The sequence below is a fragment of the Microcaecilia unicolor genome, chromosome 6 (genome assembly GCF_901765095.1).
Source record: "Microcaecilia unicolor chromosome 6, aMicUni1.1, whole genome shotgun sequence".
NCBI lineage: Eukaryota > Metazoa > Chordata > Amphibia > Gymnophiona > Siphonopidae > Microcaecilia > Microcaecilia unicolor.
In genome coordinates this window covers 319,746,194-319,767,496 of record NC_044036.1, presented here as the reverse complement: position 1 = coordinate 319,767,496, position 21,303 = coordinate 319,746,194, and the positions used below count along the sequence as shown (strand labels likewise).

Genomic DNA, 21,303 nt, shown 5'->3' with positions numbered 1-21,303 from the left:
ATTGGAAAGAATTATGTGAACTATTGCTGTGCATGTTTTCTCCACTTGTAATATGCATGTGACCGAAAGTCAGAGGAAAAAGCAATCTCTAGCACTTTAGAAGTGAAATAGCAGCAGTTGTGTGTTACGTAGGGGTCCTTTTACAAAGCAGTGGTAAGCCCACTGTGGGCGTACCGCACACCAATCCAGAGCTACCATTTGCCCAATGCAGGCATTGGCAGTAGTGGAGGAGTGGCCTAGTGGTTAGAGCACCAGTCTTGTAATTCAGAGGTGGCCGGTTCAAATCCCACTGCTGCTCCTTGTGATCTTGGGCAAATCACTTAACCCTCCATTGCCTCAGGTACAAACTTAGATTCTGAGCCCTCCTGGGACAGAGAAATATCCAGTGTACCTGAACATAACTCACCTTGAGCTACTACTGAAAAAGGTGTGAGCAAAATATTTGACATTCTACACAGAGTATTGCTAGTGGAGGAGTGGGCCTAGTGGTTAGAGCACCAGTCTTGTAATTCAGAGGTGGCCGGTTCAAATCCCACTGCTGCTACTTGTGATGTTGGGTAAGTCACTTAACCTTCCATTGAGTTACTGGGAGCCCTTATCACCACCTCAATGGGTGGAAGCAAGTGCTTCCCCCCCCCATGACCATTCAGTAAGTGAAATCTTACCACATGGCTATTTCTTTTTTTTTTACCTTTTTACCCACTGTGGTAAAATGGGGGCTCAGCACACGGCAAAAATGGCCCCCATCCATAGGCGTAGACTGGGGGGGGGGGCGAGGGGGGGCAATGCCCCCCCAAACAACGACGAGGCGCCGCTGCGCCATTAGTTTAAAAAAAAAAACATGCAGGCACGCGCTCCTCTCCATCCGCTTGGCTTCCCTGCCCTCTCTGTCTGCGTCCCGCCTTCCTCTGAGGAAGGCGGGACGCAGACAGAGAGGGCAGGGAAGCCAAGCGGACGGAGAGGAGTGTGTCCGTCTACCCCTCTCTCTTCCTCCCTCCCTCCGGCGCAGGCAGCAGTCTTTTTCAGCGTTCCTGGCAGTGGTAGCGATGTACATGCTGCCTTCGGCTCTGCCCCAAAGCCTTCTCTTCAAGTTCCTGTTCCCGCATAGGTGGGAACAGGAACTTGAAGAGAAGGCTTCCGGGGCAGACCGAAGGCAGCGTGTACATCGCTACCGCTGCCAGGAACGCTGAAAAAGCTGAAGACTGTTGCCTGCGCCGGAGGGAGGGAGGAAGAGAGGGGGTAAACGGAGTCACGATCTTGGACCTCGGGGGGGGGGGGCAGTAGAAGGAAGATGGATGGAACTGGGAGGGGTGGGGAGCAGAGGGAAGATGGATGGTACTGGGAGGGGTGGGGAGCAGAGGGAAGGAGCAAGAGATGGATGGGACTGGGAGGGGTGGGGAGCAGAGGGATGGACCAGGAGATGGATGGGATTGGGAGAGATCAGGCACAGCAGAGGGAAGGAGCAGAAGATGGATGGGACGGAGGGATGGTGAGCAGAGGGAAGGAACAGAAGATGGATGGGACTGGGAGGGGTGGGGAGCAGAGGGAAGGAGCAAGAGATGGTTGGGACTGGGAGGGGTGGGGAGCAGAGGGAAGGAGCAAGAGATGGATGGGACTGCGAGGGGTGGGGAGCAGAGGGATGGACCAGGAGATGGATGGGATTGGGAGAGGTCAGGCACAGCAGAGGGAAGGAGCAGAAGATGGATGGGACGGAGGGATGGTGAGCAGAGGGAAGGAACAGAAGATGGATGGGACTGGGAGGGGTGGGGAGCAGAGGGAAGGAGCAAGAGATGGATGGGACTGGGAGGGGTGGGGAGCAGAGGGAAGCCTACTGGAAAGAAGACATTGCATAAAACAGAAAACCCTGGGACCAAAGCGAATAGAAAAACTAAATGATCAGACAACAAAGGTAGATAAAAGTATTTTATTCATAATTTATTAATTGAAATGTGTCAGCTTTTTGAAATGTGCATCTGTGATATTTTGCCTGTAAATTTCAATTCCTTCCTCCATATTAGCATATTAATTTGCATATGTATATATGCAAATGATATGCTAATATGCTCCACCCATTCTTTGCCCCCCCAAATGAAACAGTCAAACTACGCCTATGCCCCCATCACTAGCGCAGGGCCCCTTTTACCACAGCTTGGTAAAAGGACCCCATAATAACAGTAGATAATGGTAGATAAAGACCTGTATGGTCCATCCAGTCTGCCCAACAAGATAAAGTCACAGCATAAGGTATGATGCGATATTACATATGTATACTTGATCTTGATTAGAGTTCTTGATGCTGGCTGGAGTAGAATGAGCATTTGGAAACTCTTCAGCTATGTCTTCACCATAGACCTACCAACCAGAAACACAACAGGATCAACACGAACATACCTAAATCTCCACTGCCCAAGCTGCAAAGGACTCAAATACAAATCAACCTATGAATCCAGCTTTTCCTATATAAGCACACAACTATGGGGCGGTGGGGGCGGTCCACCCTGGGAGCATGCTGCTGGGGGGTGCCGTGGTGCGCGCCTGGCTCCAAGTTCGCTATCTTCACTTGTTCGCTGCAGCTCCCTCTGCCCCGGAACAGGTTACTTCCTGTTCCGGGGTAGAGGGAGCTGCAGTGAATGAGCGAAGTTAGCGAACCTTTCGGAGCCGACAGGCGCATGCCGCGGCACCCCACCAGCAGTGTGCACCCAGGGGGGGGGTGTCATTTCACCAGGGGGGAGGTGTCATTTTGCCAGTGGGGGGGGGGGGGCGCTGCACCCGGGGGGGGGGGCGCATCGGTGATCCGCCCTGGGTGCCATCCTGGCTAGGAACGCCACTGCATTACCAAAAGCCATGAAAACAACGTATGATCACTTAAACTTCCGGAAATCATTAAAAACTAACCTGTTCAAAAAGGCATACCCTACCGACCCAACTTAAATGACTGTATCTTGCAACACAACGACACCAAAGCTCATAATGGACATATAATAACTCTTCCTCTCTACGATTCCCTAATGTGTCTGTACACACAAACCTTATTCTACCACAGCTTTACTGTATTTGTTCATACCGGAATTGGCGAACACCTTTACGGTACTGTGCAAGCCACATTGAGCCTGCAAATAGGTGGGAAAAGGTGGGATACAAATGTAACAAATAAATAAAATATTGGATTTGTTGTCTTTTGGTTGACAGCTCCTGGGGACACCTTAGTGGCGAAACACAAATTTGTGTCGGGCTGGAAAATAATCCCCCAAACTGGAGACAATTAAAAAGCTTAATGTTTTTTTTTTAAAGATTGGATATAACCATTGCATATTTGGTGTGAGAAGATTATATTGCTTCTACTAATTGAAGAACTGACCTGATGCAATTAGGTGGTATTTTGCATCTTGGATTAGTGAAGGACCAAATTTGAAAGGACTTTATAAGATTTAGATATCATGGAGTAATGTATGTAGGGGGGGGGGGGGGTATATACATAAGTACATAAGTATTCCCATACTGGGAAAGACCAAAGGTCCATCAAGCCCAGCATCCTGTTTCCAACAGTGGCCAATCCAGGTCACAAGTACCTGGCAGAAACCCAAATAGTAGCAACATTCCATGTAGAACCCCAAAGAGTAGCAAGATTCTAGAATTCTAAAGAATAACAAGATTCCTTACAGAATTTCAAAGTGTAGCAACATTCCATGTAGAACCCCAAACAGTAGCAAGATTCCATTCAGAATCCCAAGTACATAAGTGCTGCCATACTGGGAAAGACCAAAGGTCCATTGAGCCCAGCATCCTGTTTCCAACAGTGGCCAATCCAGGTCACAAATACCCAGCAAGATCCCAAAAAAGTACAAAACATTTTATACTGCTTATCCCAGAAATAGTGGATTTTCCCCAAGTCCATTTAATAATGGTCTATGGACTTTTCCTTTAGGAAGCTGGCCAAACCTTTTTTAAACTCCGCTAAGCTAACCGCCTTTACCACATTCTCTGGCAACGAATTCCAGAGTTTAATTACACGTTGAGTGAAGAAAAATTTTCTCTGATTCGTTTTAAATTTACTACATTGTAGCTTCATCGCATGCCCTAGTCCTAGTATTTTTGGAAAACGTGAAGAGACGCTTCACATCTACCCGTTCAACTCCACTCATTATTTTATAGACCTCTATCATATCTCCCCTCAGCCGCCTTTTCTCCAAGCTGAAGAGCCCTAGCTGCTTTAGCCTTTCCTCATAGGGAAGTCGTCCCATCCCCCATATCTTAGTGCACTTTTTATCATTGATGTGCTATTGTCTGAATTAATAAATCTTTATTTTGTACTTTGTTAATTTTGCATTGATTTTTAATGTTTATATTGGACTTTCTATTTTCTTCCTGATTTGTCCTTGCCAATTTGTCTGTCCGGCACTGGCTTTATTTTCCACCACTAAGGCCTCCTTGTACAAAGCAGCGCTACCATTTAGCATGCCTGGAATGCGAGGATGCCGTGGGAATTGAATGGGGGTTTCTTTGCATTCAGCACGCCGCTAATCATTAATGGCACTTTGTAAAAGGAGCCCTAAGTTTGTTTGGTTCCATTGCAGGATCCCTTTGTGTTTTCCCCAGGCAGTTAGTTGTACAGGGTCAGGAATAGATGGTGAGGGTATGATCCTATGTAATCATATGCTTCATAGGTTTATGGTTTATTTAGTATTTATTTGTATTATTTATTAGGATTTATTTACCACCTTTTTGAAGGAATTCACTCAAGGTGGTGTACAGTAAGTATTTAATATATCGCCTTTAGTGGGTACAAAAAGCAGTTTGCATTTCAAAAAATAATGTTTTTTTTAAATTTGTACCCCACGCTTTCCCACTCATGGCAGGCTCAATGCGGCTTACATGGGGCAATGGAGGGTTAAGTGACTTGCCCAGAGTCACAAGGAGCTGCCTGTGCCTGAAGTGGGAATTGAACTCAGTTCCTCAGGACCAAAGTCCACCACCCTAACCACTAGGCCACTCCTGCTACTATTTGAGATTCTACATGGAATGTTGCTAGTGGAATAGCAACATTCCCATGTAGAATCTCCAATAGTATCTATTTTATTTTTGTTACATTTGTACCCTGCGCTTTCCCACTCATGGCAGGCTCAATGCGGCTTACATGGGGCAATGGAGGGTTAAGTGACTTGCCCAGAGTCCCACTAGCAACATTCCATGTAGAGGTCGGCCCTTGCAGATCACCATTGTGGCCGCGCAGGCTTCTGCTTCTGTGAGTCTGACGTCCTGCACGTATGTGCAGGACGTCAGACTCACAGAAACAGAAGCCTGCGCAGCCTTCTACATGGAGTGTTGCTAGTGGAATAGCAACATTCCATGTAGAATCTCCAATAGTAGTAACATTCCATGTAGAATCTCCAATAGTAGCAACATTCCATGTAGAACCTCCAACAGTATCTATTGTATTTTTGCTACATTTGTACCCTGCGCTTTCCCACTCATGGCAGGCTCAATGCGGCTTATATGGGGCAATGGAGGGTTAAGTGATTTGCCCAGAGTCACAAGGAGCTGCCTATGCCTGAAGTGGGAATCAAACTCAGTTCCTCAGGACCAAAGTCCACCACCCTAACCACTAGGCCACTCCTCCACAAGGAGCACAATTTGTCACTAGGACAGGACAGAGACAGTACCCAATAGGATCCAAGAATACAAAGCACCCTAAACAGGTGTTAAATGTCCAATAATGATTAACTAGATATCAGAAGTCTGTTGTGTGCATTTCTGGATCAGGTCGCACACAGTCTGATGGGGGGGGGGGGGGGAGCAGGGGCGTAGCCAGACACCCAGTTTTGGGTGGGCCTGGGCCCAAGATGGGTGGGCAGAACTCCGCCTTGTCCCACAAGTGATATGGTCTCGCCCTCTCTCACCTGCATGCCATATGGTCTCTCAAACATCCCCCTCCCCCGCATACCTTTGAAATAGCAGATTTTCACTGGCTGCTGGGGCTTGGGGATCCCTGCCAGTCACATCATAGGTGTGCTGCTACTGGGTGGGCCTGAGCCTAAAGTGGGTGGGCCTGGGCCCATCCGGGCCCACCCTTAGCTACGCCACTGGGGGGGAGCCAAAGTAAACAGGTTTTCAGCAAGACTTAAATTTAATGCAAGACGCACAATAAATAGCAAGTCCCACAGCGATGCAGAGTTTTGAGAGAATCTAGTCGGGCACCTGCTCGTGCAGGAAGTATTAATAACAGCTCAGTGGAGGCATGAAGGTGTCGGGATGGCTTGTATGTCCTATGGTATAGTCAGTACCTGTAGTTAAGGAACAATGACATCCAATGAACTCTATAGTTATGTGCAAATAATGTGAAGTTCCCAGAACTCCTGAAGCCCTTTGCCCTATGCAGAGTCCTGGCTATGAGCATTACTTCCTGTTTTGAAGGAGTTAAAAACAGTGTTGCCAGGTGGGCGGTTTTACCGCCCAATTGGGCAGTTTTCCGCGACCCGCCGCGGGAAATTTTTGCCCGCGGCGGGTCGCGGTTTTTTGGGCTTCTTTTTTTTCTTTTCCGCGGTTTTTCGGGCGGTTTTTTTGGCCGCGGCCGCGGGGGCGAGGTTAGTGATGTTTTGGGCGGGGTTAGTGACGTGTTGGGCGGGGCCGGTGATGGGGGAGGCGGAGCCGGTGACGGGGGAGGCGGGGCCGGTGACGGTGGGGTTGATGACGGCGGGGGCGGGGGTGATGACGCGGGGGTGGGGGTGTCAGGGGCGGGGTTTGAGTTTGGGCGGGTTTTGGGCTGGATTTGGGCTCGTTTGGGTGGGAAAAAAATTTTCCACCTGGCAACACTGGTTAAAAATCAGGCAGCTTTTGCCTCTCTAAGCACCATGGCAAATCCCTCCCCAGTCCCTCTCCACGAATGACACTTTTTTTGTTCATTTTCCTTTCCTACTAGCAGCAGAGCCATCCTGTGGCCAGACAGCGCAGGTGGGATTAATTCTGGCAAAAAGCAAAGCTTGTGTTTTTATGTATTTTGGCCTGCCAGTTTCTTCTCTCTCCATTTTAAAATATTTGTATTCATTCCAGTATATATAGTGACAATTGTTCAAAAGCAGACCACACTTTTGAAACTAGGCTGGTAACTCCAGTGGCTGTAAATCAGGATTTGCATGTCAACTCTTTACCTTAATGAATGGGGAGAAAGGATCCAGTCTCCATCCACTACACTTATCTCCCAGATGATTAGCTATGGCATGTGACCTATTGACAGAGGCAGCACAGCTGGACTAGAGAGAAAACATTTTGCAGATACAGAGTAGCTTAATGGTTAGTGCTGCAGGCTGAGAAGCAGGGGGGGGGGGGGGGGGACCCGTGCCTGCTCCTTGTGATCTTGGGCAAGTCACTTAACCTTCCATTGCTCAGATACAAACTTAGGGGTTGTTTACTACATGGCGTAAGGATTTGGAGTTAACGCAGACTTTAGCGTGTGTTAACTGCAAATCTAATGCTATTCTTTTTGAGGAAATGTTTTATGCAGGTTGTGCGCTAATGTAGTCAGTGCGCATTAACTGCTAGGATTTAACACAGGAGCTTTATATAGGTACCATATTTTGTCCCCCAAAAAGGAGGACACATGCCCCGCCCTTTTCACACCCCGCCCTCTGTCACATTTTCCCCTCCCCCCTGTCACATCACCCCTCCCCATCACTCCCCTCCCCTTACCTTACTACTGCCTTGGTGGTCTAGTGACCTCTTCGAGGCAGCAAAGAGCCCCCTCTTTCCTGCCCGGAGCGCTGCCCTGCATGCATCCTTTCTGTTGCTGATCCTCGGCGCTGAGTCAAAATGGCCGCTGAGAGTTGAAGTCTCGTGAGGTCACTTCAACTCTCGGTGGCCATTTTGAATCGGCGCCGAGGATCAGCAACAGGAAGGATGCATGCAGGGCAGCGCTCCGGGCAGGAAAGAGGGGGCTCTTTCCAGCCCTGAAGGCAGAAGAGGTCACTAGACCACCAGGGCAGTAGTAAGTAAGGGGAGGGGAGGCTAGCAATCTGCCCGTTTGTCCAGATTTCTGGCAAACGGGCAGATTGGCAAAACGCGCCCGGTTGCCTGGACATGCCTTCAAAAAGAGGACATGTCCGGGTAAATCCGGACATATGGTAACCCTATATATAGGAGGTGCTATAAGTGATCCAGCATTAAGTACATAAGTACATAAGTAATGCCACACTGGGAAAAGACGAAGGGTCCATCGAGCCTAGCATCCTATCCATGACAGCGGCCAATCCAGGCCAAGGGCACCTGGCAAGCTTCCCAAACGTACAAACATTCTATACATGTTATTTCTGGAATTGTGGATTTTTCCCAAGTCCATTTAGTAGCGGTTTATGGACTTGTCCTTTAGGAAACCGTCTAACCCCTTTTTAAACTCTGCCAAGCTAACTGCATTCACCACGTTCTGAGCTGTTATCCCATCAGCGTGCGTTACCCAGGACATGCTAACAGGATAATGTTTCTGTGCTAGTGGCTCCCAAACCTGGTCCTGGAGACACCCCAGTCGGTCAGGTTTTCAAGATATCCACAATGAATATTCATGAGAGAGATTTGCATGCAGATCTCTCTCATGAATATTCATTGTGGATATCCTGAAAACCTGACTGGCTGGGGTGCCTCCAGGATCAGGGTTGGGAACCCAGTGTTCTATGCCCACGTCACGCCTTCTCCCAGAAAAATTCCCTAATGCATGTGCTAGCAGGTATATTACAGCAGATCATCTTAATGTGGGCATGTGGTAACCCTGTTAGCGCACACACCCTTAAACATGCCCCTTAAATTGTAAATCCTCTGTGGACAGGAAAATACCTGAATGTAACTCCCCTTGAGAAAACGGTGTGAGCTAAATCCAAAATCCAAATGCAGAAAATGCCCTGGTTTGATTTCCATTCCTTTGTGATGGTTCTGTGCTTGTAAACCACAGACCAACAGCCCTGGCTGGCCACATCTGTATAAATCCCTTGCATGTCAAAACAGTCAAGTGCCTCTACTGAGGGGGAGACTTAGTGATAGGCATTGACCGAGAGAGAGAACAGGCAAATCCGGAGAGTACTTGTGTTTGTGGAGAGCAGCTGTTGAATTCCAGCCCTAGAGATAAAGCTTGTGGAGGAATAACACCACTTCATCCAGGAGTTAATCTATGCTGCACCAGCTGACATCAGACCCTTTCATTTTCACATTTTGGAAGAATCACAAGGGCAGCATTTGGCAGGTGAAGTGGCGACACCCTCTGGAGTCAGTTTTGGGCAGGGATAGCAAGCCAGCAGCAGAGTGGGCAAAGGGGAGGAAGGATGAATGGGACTTGGGGGAGGGAGGATCAGGGGGGGAGGGAGCAGCCGCTGGGGTCTTGCAATGGAGAGGCGGTTGTTGAAAACACTCAAGTGTTGCAGTTTTCCCGGAGAAGAGGAAGAGAAAACAGAGAGAATGTGGAGTAACTGAGCCAAAACGTTTGGGGAGCAGTAGCCTGATGTGTTCCTGAGATGCTCTGATGCCACCAGCACTGTGCCGGACTGGAATTCTGGCAAAGCAGTTTGCATAAAGAGGGGTCTGTCAATTATAAAAATGCCTTGGTTTGCACCAGCAAAAAATCTGTCTTCAAACTGTAGATGCCCTTGGCATGAGGGGGTACAGTGGACACCATGGTGTCTTCAGAGGGTTATTTGCAATGTCTGGGCCCTCATCCTTGGCTTACTACTAATGCCCTGCTTTGGTGGTGTCTATACTTGCAAATTGCCCCAGACCTCCAGTGCTCCAGCAAGACAAGCACGAACAGGAGAAGATGCATGGCTTGGGTCAACAGCAGCCATGCGTGGACCGCATTCAAGGTGCAGGTGTAAATCCAGGACAACTAGAGATCTGGCTGTAGAACAGCGTATGAGTCCGCCGGTGGCAGCTAAGCCCAGCACATCAGCATGGGAAGCAGCAGTGCAGGAGTCTTCAGGGGGCAGAAAGAGTCTACTGATGAAGAAGACTCCATGTCTAGAAGGAATTCAGTGTGAGAAGCAGAGGGAAGACAGTCCAGGGCTTGGCTTACCATGCCCATCTCACTGCTTCTGTACAGCCACAGTAGTAAACTGCTCTGGTGCAGGGCTGCTGAATATTCCTGCCACAGGGTCCTGCCCCTTCAGTACCCTGCATCTGTAAGTAGAAAGAATTCTTCTTAAGAAGGTTTGAAGTAAGCTAAAAGGTCTTTAAAAATATATATATATGTTCTTTCTTCCATAGTTCCTTCCTGTCCTCCACTGTTGCTTTCTTTCATTGTTGAAATTGTTGCATTTTTGTAAAGTGATGGATGGTTGAGCTGTACCTTTAGGAAACCTTATGCTCTTACGTTTCATGATATCTCACAACCTTTGTGGCAATGCTATGTGGGGAGATCGACACATGAAAATCACCATCCTGTAATATTACTGCTTCATTGTTTTCCACTTTGGAGTTTGTGGATCGTTTGCCTTGCTGTTTCCTTGGACCCATTTTGTTGGACAGACTGGATGGACCATTGGGATTCTGCCAGGTATTTTTGACCTGAATTAGCCACTGCTAGAAGCAGGATACTGGGCTAGATGGACCATTGGTCTGACCCAGTATGGCTATTCTTATGTTCTTATGTACTAAGATTGCCAACGACTGTATATGTCACCATAGCAAACCGAAAAGGTTAGGGCATCTGCATGCTGGCAGTGAGCAACATCTTTAGGATGAGGTGAGGGGAGAAAGCAGTGGTGTGCTGGAGCAGGCTCTCATGGGCTCGCGAGAGCCGTTTGTTACATTTTTAAGAATTTTGGGAACCGGTTGTTAAAGTTGGCCCTCTGTGGCTACTTTAGCAACTGGCTCCCAAAACATGGGTTTGGGGCCCCCTCCTGAATTCTCTTTTACTTTGCCGGCGAGGATGCTGAGCTCTGTCAGCCAAGTAAATCCCTGCTCTGAGCAGCATGCTGGAAATTCTCACACATGCACAAGCAGGGGCGTATCTGCATGGGGCCACAGGGGCCTGGGCCCCTGCAGATTTTGCCCTGGACCCCCCCTACTGCTGCCATGGGTACCCTTGCTGGCGGGGGACCCCAACCCCCACCAGCCGAGGTCCGCTTCCTCCTGCCGCTGCGAGGTTTTTTAAGTTCATCGGGATTCGTCCTCCGTCACTCTGTGCTGCTGTTCAAAGAAGCTGCTAGCTGAATGCAGTTTTGGACTGAGTCTGACGTTGCTGCTGCACGTTGTATATGAGGCTGACGTCCTGCACGTACAACGTGCAGCAGCGACGTCAGACTCAGTTCGAAACTACATTCAGCTAGCAGCTTCTTTGAACAGCAGCACAGAGAGAGTGACGGAGGACGAATCCCGATGAAGAACTTAAAAAACCTCGCAGCGGCAGGAGGAAGCGGACCTCGGCTGGTGGGGGTTGGGGTCCCCCACCAGCAAAGGTACCCACGGCGGCAGGGGGGGGGGTCGGAAATGGCGGCGGCGGGGGGGGGGAGGGCTATAATGTGCCCCCTCACTCTGGCTTCGGCCCCCGCTACCGCCAACTTTCAGATACGCCCCTGTAGCACAAGACACAGAAACAAGCAGCGGGGTGTAGTAGCAGTTCATTTATCACTTGGTGGGGCTCAGTATCCCTGCCAGCAAAGGTATGACTAGCATGCCTGCATGAGGGGAGAGGGATAGAGAGGCATGCGTTGCCCCCTCCCAGTCCACTCCTGCCCCCCCCCCCCCAAAATTGCAGGGCTGGCTATGCCCAGAGAGAGAACCCCTTGTTAAAAATGTACAAGCACACCCCTGGGAGAAAGGGAAAAGTGTCTTCTGTATATCCACCGGATTGAAGCAAAAACAGAAAAGTTAGCTCTGTTTTCTCTCTCCTCTGCTTCCTTTAGCCATGTGTGGCCTGTTGTGCCGGAGCAGAGTCCTCATTTCTTTGACTGCAGCATCAATCTCTCAGTATGTGTTTATACATTCTGGCCTGCACCTCCTCACACAGACAGGTGGGGAGCCGAGTTGTTCTGTGGGAGGTGGTGGTGATGGAATGCTGGGGGAGACCACATTTTCTGAGACCATGCCAACCTAATAAGGAATGCAGGCTATTCCCAAAGACCTCTGACCTCTCCGAGGGAGCCAGCGGAGATAGGAAAACTTAAGAAACAACAGACAAAACTGTGGATGCCGAGCTCTGTCTTCTAACCTGCCTCCCACTTCTCTTCCCACCCTGTGCTTTTCTCAAAGGTTTGAACAAAGTAAATAACAAGAGAGTCAGATGGGGTGAAGGGTCAAATGTCAGACGGATGACCTCAGGGGAGGAAGAAACAAGGGGTACTGGATCAGGGAGAAGCCCTCTGGATGAAAAAAGGAAAGCTGAGGGGGGTTTGGGGGAGGGGGGCTGTGAAAGATCTGGCATCAGGTGCAAAGGAAAAGGGGACCCATTTTTCACAGAGAAGACCCCAGATGAAGTGAGGGGTCTAAAGTTGGAGAAAAGCTTCTCAGGTGAAAGGAATTGGAGAGACCTGTGCCAGAAGACTTTATGAAGAAAAGGGCTGTGAGGTTCACAGTCACAGAGAAACCCATATAGAAAGGCTGTGAACTTCTTGTAGAAATTAGGTTGATGACACAGCTGTGGGTCAGAGTTGTTGTACTTGTGTAGGGTCCTACCCTAGCTGATTTCCTTTAAGAGCCTGGTCTGTTTAGTGTTCCAACCATAATAATGAGTCTCCCGTCCCATAGCCTTGACTCTTGCATCAGGAATCTGTAGCCCACGGGTGCCAGGGTTGCAGCTGGCACAAGCAAGGAATGCATAATTCATTCGCTACTGCCTGCAGGTGGCCAAACCTTGTTAACTAACTTCTGATCCTCATCTCCATGGTAATTCAGCCAGCTTTATCCTATGGGCAGAAGGGACATTTATTGCTGCATTCCACTGACTTCTCCGCCATTGAAGGGGTCTTTGCTTTATCCCCCCATTACCCATTCAGACAGAGGCTCTCTGTAGGGACTTTAATACTGAGAGCAAAGAACGACACACAAGACCCTAAGACTCACTTTCAAGAAAGTTACAGGAATAGAATAAAACTGGCAATTTGGCTTCTATACAGAAGAGAGAGAAAATCCAACCCAATCCTCAGCACATACCATGCCAGTCTGGTTTTCAAGATATCCACAGTGAATACACATGAGATAAATTTGCATGCACAGACTTTATTGTATACAAATTTATCTCTTGCATATTCATTGTGGGTATCCTGAAACCCTAACTGGTTGGGTGGGGGTGTGTCCTGAGGGCTGGGTTGAGATCCCCTGTCCTAAACACTTCAGAACAAAGACAGCTATCTTTAAACAGAAATCTAACCATAACAAATGTAACTCTTTCCTTTTTAAACTATTATCTCAAGCACCACGTTCGGTTTGGTTTGATGCTGGACAAGACAGACGCAGAGGTCTTATTACATGTTTTGGGGTTTAGTAATTTACTCCCCTTTTTTTTAGTTTTACCCCTGATGCAGCCTGAGGGCGAGACGTGGCCACGTCGGGTATTGTTTTACCTCTGGGTTCTGTTTTAATAAATTGTGTTTTTATATATCTACATTTTATCTGTTTTCATATTATTACACTGTTTTTGTAAGCAAATTTTTTTGCCTTTTTTTTTTTTAGGGAGGGAGTGGCCTAGTGGTTAGGGTGGTGGACATTGGTCCTGGGGAACTGAAGAACTGAGTTTGATTCCCACTTCAGGCACAGGCAGCTCCTTGTGACTCTGGGCAAGTCACTTAACCCTCCATTTCCCCATGTAAGCCGCATTGAGCCTGCCATGAGTGGGAAAGCGCAGGGTACAAATGTAACAAAAATACAATAGATACTATTGGAGATTCTACATGGAATGTTGCTACTATTGGACATTCTACATGGAATGTTGCTATTCCACTAGCAACATTCCATGTAGAAGTCAGCCCTTGCAGATGTGACCACGCAGGCTTCTGTTTCTGTGAGTCTGATGTCCTGCACATACGTGCAGGACGTCAGACTCACAGAAGCAGAAGCCTGCGCGGTCACATTGGTGATCTGCAAGGGCTGACTTCTACATGGAACGTTGCTATTCCACTAGCAACATTCCATGGAATAGCAACGTTCCATGTAGAATCTCAAATAGTAGCAACAGTGGATGAGTGGCCTAGTGGCCTAGTGGTTAGGGTGGTGGACTTTGGTCCTGGGGAACTGAGGAACTGAGTTCAATTCCCACTTCAGGCACAGGCAGCTCCTTGTGACTCTGGGCAAGTCACTTAACCCTCCATTGCCCCATGTAAGCCGCATTGAGCCTGCCATGAGTGGGAAAGCGCAGGGTACAAATGTAACCAAAATAAAATAGATACTATTGGAGATTCTACATGGAATGCTGCTATTCCACTAACAACATTCCATGTAGAAGGCTGCGCAGGCTTCTGTCTCTCTGAGTCTGACACGTACGTGCAGGACGTGAGACTCACAGAAGCAGAAGCCTGCGTGGCCACATTGGTGATCTGCAAGGGCCGACTTCTACATGGAATGTTGCTAGTGGAATAGCAACATTCCATGTAGAATCTCAAATAGTAGCAACAGTGGAGGAGTGGCCTAGTGGTTAGGGTGGTAGACTTTGGTCCTGAGGAACTGAGTTTGATTCCCACTTCAGGCACAGGCAGATCCTTGTGACTCTGGGCAAGTCACTTAACCCTCCATTGCCCCAGGTACAAATAAGTACCTGTATATATGTAAGCTGCATTGAGCCTGCCATGAGTGGGAAAGTGCAGGGTACAAATGTAACAAAAATAAAATAGATACTATTGGAGATTCTACATGGAATGTTGCTACTGTTGGAGATTCTATATGTAATGTTGCTATTCCACTAGCAACATTCCATGTAGAAGGCTGCGCAGGCTTCTGTTTCTGTGAGTCTGACGTCCTGCACGTATACTCACAGAAGCAAAAGCCTGCGCAGCCACATTGGTGATCTGCAAGGGCTGACTTCTACATGGAATGTTGCTAGTGGAATAGCAACATTCCATGTAGAATCTCAAATAGTAGCAACAGTGGAGGAGTGGCCTGGTGGTTAGGGTGGTGGACTTTGGTCCTGAGGAACTGAGTTCAATTCCCACTTCAGGCACAGGCAGCTCCTTGTGACTCTGGGCAAGTCACTTAACCCTCCATTGCCCCATGTAAGCCGCATTGAGCCTGCCATGAATGGGAAAGTGCGGGGTACAAATGTAAATAAAATAAAATTGTGGGTATCCTGAAACCTTAACTGGTTGGGTGTGTCCTGAGGGCTGGGTTGAGATCCCCTGTCTTAAACACTTCAGAACAAAGACAGCTATCTTTAAACAGAAATCTAACCATAACAAATGTAAATCTTTCCTTTTTAAGTAATAAAGTTACTTATTTTTTTTCCATGTTTATTGCAATTACGTTCCACAAAGGAAAAGAAAATGATAGCAATGAACTTACTATTAAAAATGTTATACTAACTTTCTGTTTACATGTAACTGGTTGTTTTAACACAAATGAGTGGTCAGTTGTTGGATGCACCTATATTACCTAAAACATTTTTATGGTATTATTTACCAGGTCAGAATAAGCCTTGTTGAAGATAGTTTCAGGTCGCCCTCGACCAAAGCCAATGACAGATACAGACTGCTTTTTGGTCAGAATCTTTCTTGGATCTTTTGATGTGCTCATGCAAAGTCTGTTCCAGTTTCTTCAATGTCCTCATCGCACTGAGAAGGTTAACCTGTTGGTTCTGCCAAAATACCTCAAGGAATATATAAATGGTGTCATCTATTGCCTATTAGTTTCTATGGGGCCCTTTTACTAAGCCGTGTAGGCGCATAGGCGCGTCAATTTTGAACTACCGCCCGGCTACCATGTGGACCAGGTGGTCATTTTATTTTCTATGCGTGCCCACTAAGCACCCCGGAAAATGTCTGGCATGTGGCGCTAACCGGGCAGTAATCAGCATTGTACGCACACTGATGATTACTGCCCGGTTAACGCGTAAGACTTTACCACTAGGTCAATGGATGGCGGTAAGGTCTCAGGCCCCAAATGGACACACGCTAATTTTAATTTTGCTGCACATCCATTTTCGGCTAAAAAATAAAAAGGCCTTTTGTGCAGGTGCGCTGAAAAATAGACCTGCAAGCGTCTGATACACGTGTCTACACCAGCGCAGGACACTTTTCGGCGCATCTTAGTAAAAGAACCTTTATATCCTTTGTGACAACCCCAGGATTGTCTTTACGTTCATCCAAGTGTAAAAATGAACTTATATTTGGAACAAGTACTGAGAATGTGAATTGGGTCACGGTATCATGGCTACATTTTGTCATTCTGGTTTAACTGTGTGTGGATGAAGCACAGTGACTGGTGCAATCTAGGGATGTACAGGCAAAAACAAATTTAGTTTCCTGTGTCATTTGCAGGGTTTTTTTTTCCTTTTGCTGTGTGTTTTTAAAATTTTGTTACTAGACAATTTCATTAATTGCGCATACTATTTCTCGATAGATATTCTCACCCCAGTCCTTGGGACACACCCAGTTGGTGAGGTTTTCAGGATACATAAGTACATAAGTAATGCCACACTGGGAAAAGACCAAGGGTCCATCGAGCCCAGCATCCTGTCCACGACAGCGGCCAATCCAGGCCAAGGGCACCTGGCGAGCTTCCCAAACGTACAAACATTCTATACAATCAAGCCATTGTGACATCACTAATGAGGTTGGCTCTTATTGGTGGAATGAGCCACTATGACATCACAATAGGTTAAATCACTGCTCTATGTAATAAAAGTGAGCCAAGTAGAGGACATAAGTACATAAGTAATGCCATACTGGGAAAAGACCAAGGGTCCATCGAGCCCAGCATCCTGTCCACGACAGCGGCCAATCCAGGCCAAGGGCACCTGGCGAGCTTCCCAAACGTACAAACATTCTATACATGTTATTCCTGGAAGTGTGGATTTTCCCCAAGTCCATTTAGTAGCGGTTTATGGACTTGTCCTTTAGGAAACCGTCCAACCCCTTTTTAAACTCTGCCAAGCTAACCGCCTTCACCACGTTCACTGGCAATGAATTCCAGAGTTTACTTACGTGTTGGGTGAAGAAACATTTTCTCCGATTTATTTTAAATTTACTACAATGTAGTTTCATTGCAATGAATATGCATGAGAGAGATTTGTATGCCTGCTACCTCCATTGTATGCAAATCTATCTCATGCATATTCAGTAAGGATATCCTGCAAACCTGACTGGCTGGGTGTGTCCGGAGGACTGGGCTGAGAACCCCTGGTAAGCACCTATAGAACAATACTGTACACTATTTTTCAATAGGTAGTGTGCACTACTAATGAAATGGGATAAAACCTGAAATTTCAGGGGGGTTTTTCCAAGTTGTTTTGGGTTAAAAATGATATAAAAGACATGGGAAATGTTGTTTCAAGTGAATGGACATCCCTAGTGTGATCAGTCCTTTTGAAAAATGCCTGCTGATGCCTAGAGGCTGTAAACTGGTGCTCCCAGTGAACTTATTCCTGTGTGCCTAAAAACCCAAGACTCCTTCTGTTTGCTGAAAGCAGATGTATGTCAATATGATAAATCAGATTTTTCCTCAACTCACAGCAACCTTTGGGTTGCAGGCTCTTCTCTAGGGACTTACACCACTTGAATAACAGAATGGATTTTACTCTGAGTACAGAGAAAGTGGTCAACCACTCAGAGAAAAGGCAACTCTCATTATTATCCAAATGGACCACAATTTATTTGTTTGTTTGTTTGTTACATCTGTACCCCACATTTTCCCACCTATTTGCAGGCTCAATGTGGCTTACATACTACCGTAAAGGCGTTCGCCAAGTCCGTTTGAGAAACAAATGCAAGGTTATGTTGTGGTCGAATGAGGAAGATGTGTATCAGATATCGTGAGGGTCGAGGGGAGTGGAGATTATATATTGTCCAGTACGATCATTGGTATTGCTGTGTTGTCTGGTGTAGGGGTTTACGTTGGATCAGTGGGGTAAGCCTTTTTGAAGAGGTTGGTTTTTAGTGATTTTCTGGTCATGGATTGTTTTCACAGTTTTTGGGAGTGCATTCCATAGTAGTGCACTTATGTGGGAGAAGTTAGATGCGTAGGTTGTTTTGTATTTGAGTCCTTTGCAATTTGGGTAATGTAGATTTAAATATGTTCACGATGATCTGGTTTTGTTTCTGGTTGTAGGTCTATGAGGTCTATCATGTATCCTGGGACTATGCTGTAGATAATTTTGTGGATCAGGGTGCAGATTTTGAAGATGATCCGTTCTTTGATTGGGAGCCAATGCAGCTTTTCTCGGAGGGGTTTTGCACTTTCGAATCGGGTGAATTCTATAAATAAGGTCTAAAAATTGGTGCCCAAACCCCCCACTTAAGCAGTATTCTATAAACCGCATCTAAAGATTGGCACAGTTTATAGAATTAACGCTTAAGCGAAGAGGTCGTGTATAAATTTAGGCACTGCCATTTGCACCGATGAAAATGTGGTCACATGCCTGCGCCTACATTTAAGTGCAGAGCACCCGTATTATATAATCATATGCGTAACTCAAAACCATGCTCCTGATCCACCCTGAAATGCTCGTGCCCCTCCCATTTTCACGCCCCCTTTTTCGGGCCGCGCACAAATTTTAGGCGTGGATCCCATGCCTACATTTATACGTATAAATCCCAATTAAATCTAATTAGTGCCAATAGCTGCTTGTTAAAAAGCCAATTGGCACTAATTGGCTCATTATTCTATTAAATTGCACAATTTTTGCAGACTTTTATAGAATCACTAAGCATAAATTTGGGAGTGCAAGTTTGTAGAATCTAAGGGGCCCTTTTACTAAGCCGCATAAATTTCTATGTGCAAAATGGAGTTACCGTCCGGTTAACATGTGGCTCTTGCGGAAATTTCATTTTTGGCGCGTGTCTGATATGCACGGCTGAAAAATAATTTTTATTCTCAGATGCGCATATTGATGTGCGCCAAGTGGCATGTGGCGCGTGTAGGTCATTACCACCTGGTCACCACGTGAGACTTTATCGTTGGCAGTAAGTTCCATTTTTTGTGAAAAAAAAAGGCGTTTTTTACAGGTGCTCTGAAAAATGGATCAGCGCACACCCAAAACCCACACCTACATTACCGCAGGCCATTTTTCAGCGCACCTTAGTAAAAGGACCCCTAAGGACTGTGTACATATTCCCCTTGATTCTATAGAAGGCACCAAAAATTGTGTACATAAATGTAGGCACATGCCGCCTGATTTACGTGCTGTTATAGAATTCAAGCTTAGCACAAATCATTCTAGTGCCTAAATTTTGCCACTGTTTCAGGAATTTACCCGCATTCAGTGGCGTAGCCAAGGGTGGGCCCGGGTGGGCCAAAGCCCACCCACTTTGGGCTCAGGCCCACCCAGTAGCTGGCAGGGATTCCCAAGCCCCACCAGCTGAAAACTCCCAACAACTGTCCCTCCTGCATACCTTGTAAATAGCAGATCTTCGCCTGCAGCAAGCAGCAACTGATACATACTGCTTGCACGCACCAGCCTCACAGCCTTCCCTCTGACGTATTCCAGTCTATACTGAAACAGGAAGTTACATCAGTGGGAAGGCAGGGGCCAACATGAGCAGTGTGTATTAGCTGCTGCTCGCTGCCAGTGAAAATCTGCTGTTTAAAAGGTCTGCGGGAGAAGAGAGTTGTTTGAGAGACCATATGGCATGCAGGTGAGAGAAGGACAGACTATCCAGCTTATAATCGAAAGACAAAAACGCCTATATTGCGACCTAAATCGGGAGATAGGTGTTTATCTCCCAAAAACGAATAACGCGGTATAATCGAAAGCCGAACTTGGACGCTTTCAACTGCACTCCATCGCGGAAGCGTACAAAGTTGACGGGGGCGTGTCGAAGGCGTGGTGAAGGCGGAACTGGGGCATGGTTATCGGCCGATCAGAGATGGGCGCCTTTCGCCGATAATGGAAAAAAAATATGCGTTTTTAGCGAGAATTTAGGGCACTTTTCCTGGACCCTGTTTGTCCACGAATAAGGCCCCAAAAAGTGCCCTAAATGACCAGATAACCACTGGAGGGAATCGGGGATGACCTCCCCTGACTCCCCCAGTGGTCACAAACCCCCTCCCACCACAAAATATGCCGTTTCACAACTGTTTATTTTCACCCTCAAATGTCATACCCACCACCCTGGCAGCAGTATGCAGGTCACTGGAGCAGTTATTAGGGGGTGCAGTGGATTTCAGGCAGGTGGACCCAGGCCCATCCCTCCCCTACCTGTTACAATTGTGCTGCTTAATGCTTATTAGTCGTCCAACCCCCCAAACCCACTGTACCCACATGTAGGTGCCCCCCTTCACCCCTTAGGGCTATAGTAATGGTGTAGACTTGTGGGCAGTGGGTTTTGAGGGGGATTTGGGGGGCTCAACACACAAGGGAAGGGTGCTATGCACCTGGGAGCTCTTTTACCTTTTTTTTTTGTTTTTGTAAAAGTGCCCCCTAGGGTGCCCGGTTGATGTCCTGGCATGTGAGGGGGGACAGTGCACTACGAATCCTGGCCCCTCCCACGAACAAATGCCTTGGATTTATTTGTTTTTGAGCTGGGCGCTTTCATTTTCCATTATCGCTGAAAAACAAAAACGCCCAGCTCACAAATTGTCGAATAAAACATGGACGTCTATTTTTTTCGAAAATACGGTTCGGTCCGCCCCTTCACGGACCCGTTCTTGGAGATAAACGCCCATGGAGATAGACGTTTACGTTCAATTATGCCCCTCCACGTCACCTGTGGGATGGGCGGGGTTCCTCTGCTCACCCATCTTGGGCCTAGGCCCATCCAAAATTGAGTGTCTGGCTATGCCCTGTTCCTGTTTGTCTCTTATCTCCTAATTAACACATCCATACAATCCCCCCTCCCACTAAATAGTTTCCTTATGAGGCAGCTTACTGTTCTGAAAGTTCCAAGAAGTCCATGCAGGGAGAAAAAGTCCATATTCTCAATGCAAAGAATGTATTAAATACCTTATTAGTTGAAATATTAAACTGAAAGTAGCCAAGGACACCATGCTCCTGGACCCAAGTAACAATTCATGTTGTCTTCCTCATTGCACAGTGACTTGTCTTACAACCGACTGAGTGAACTGAGGAGGAAGGATCTTAATGGGCTTTCAAACCTTCTCTCTCTGTGAGTAACAGAATTCCCATTTCCTGAGACCTAAGTAGAGTTGCCAACAAGATTTAAGTCTTGCAGATAGGCTACACCAGTCCTGTTT

General features: G+C 47.1%; 1 protein-coding gene across 1 annotated transcript in view; it reads left to right on the top strand.

Moving 5' to 3' along the window:
• The first annotated feature begins 9,570 nt into the window (after nt 1-9,570).
• LOC115473398 (polycystin-1-like) overlaps nt 9,571-21,303 on the top strand; it is a 148,785-nt gene continuing 137,052 nt past the window's right edge. The window contains exons 1-2 of the mRNA XM_030208333.1: nt 9,571-10,148; nt 21,144-21,215. Coding sequence (XP_030064193.1) covers nt 9,571-10,148; nt 21,144-21,215 — 650 coding nt within the window. The remainder of the gene's footprint in view (nt 10,149-21,143; nt 21,216-21,303) is intronic.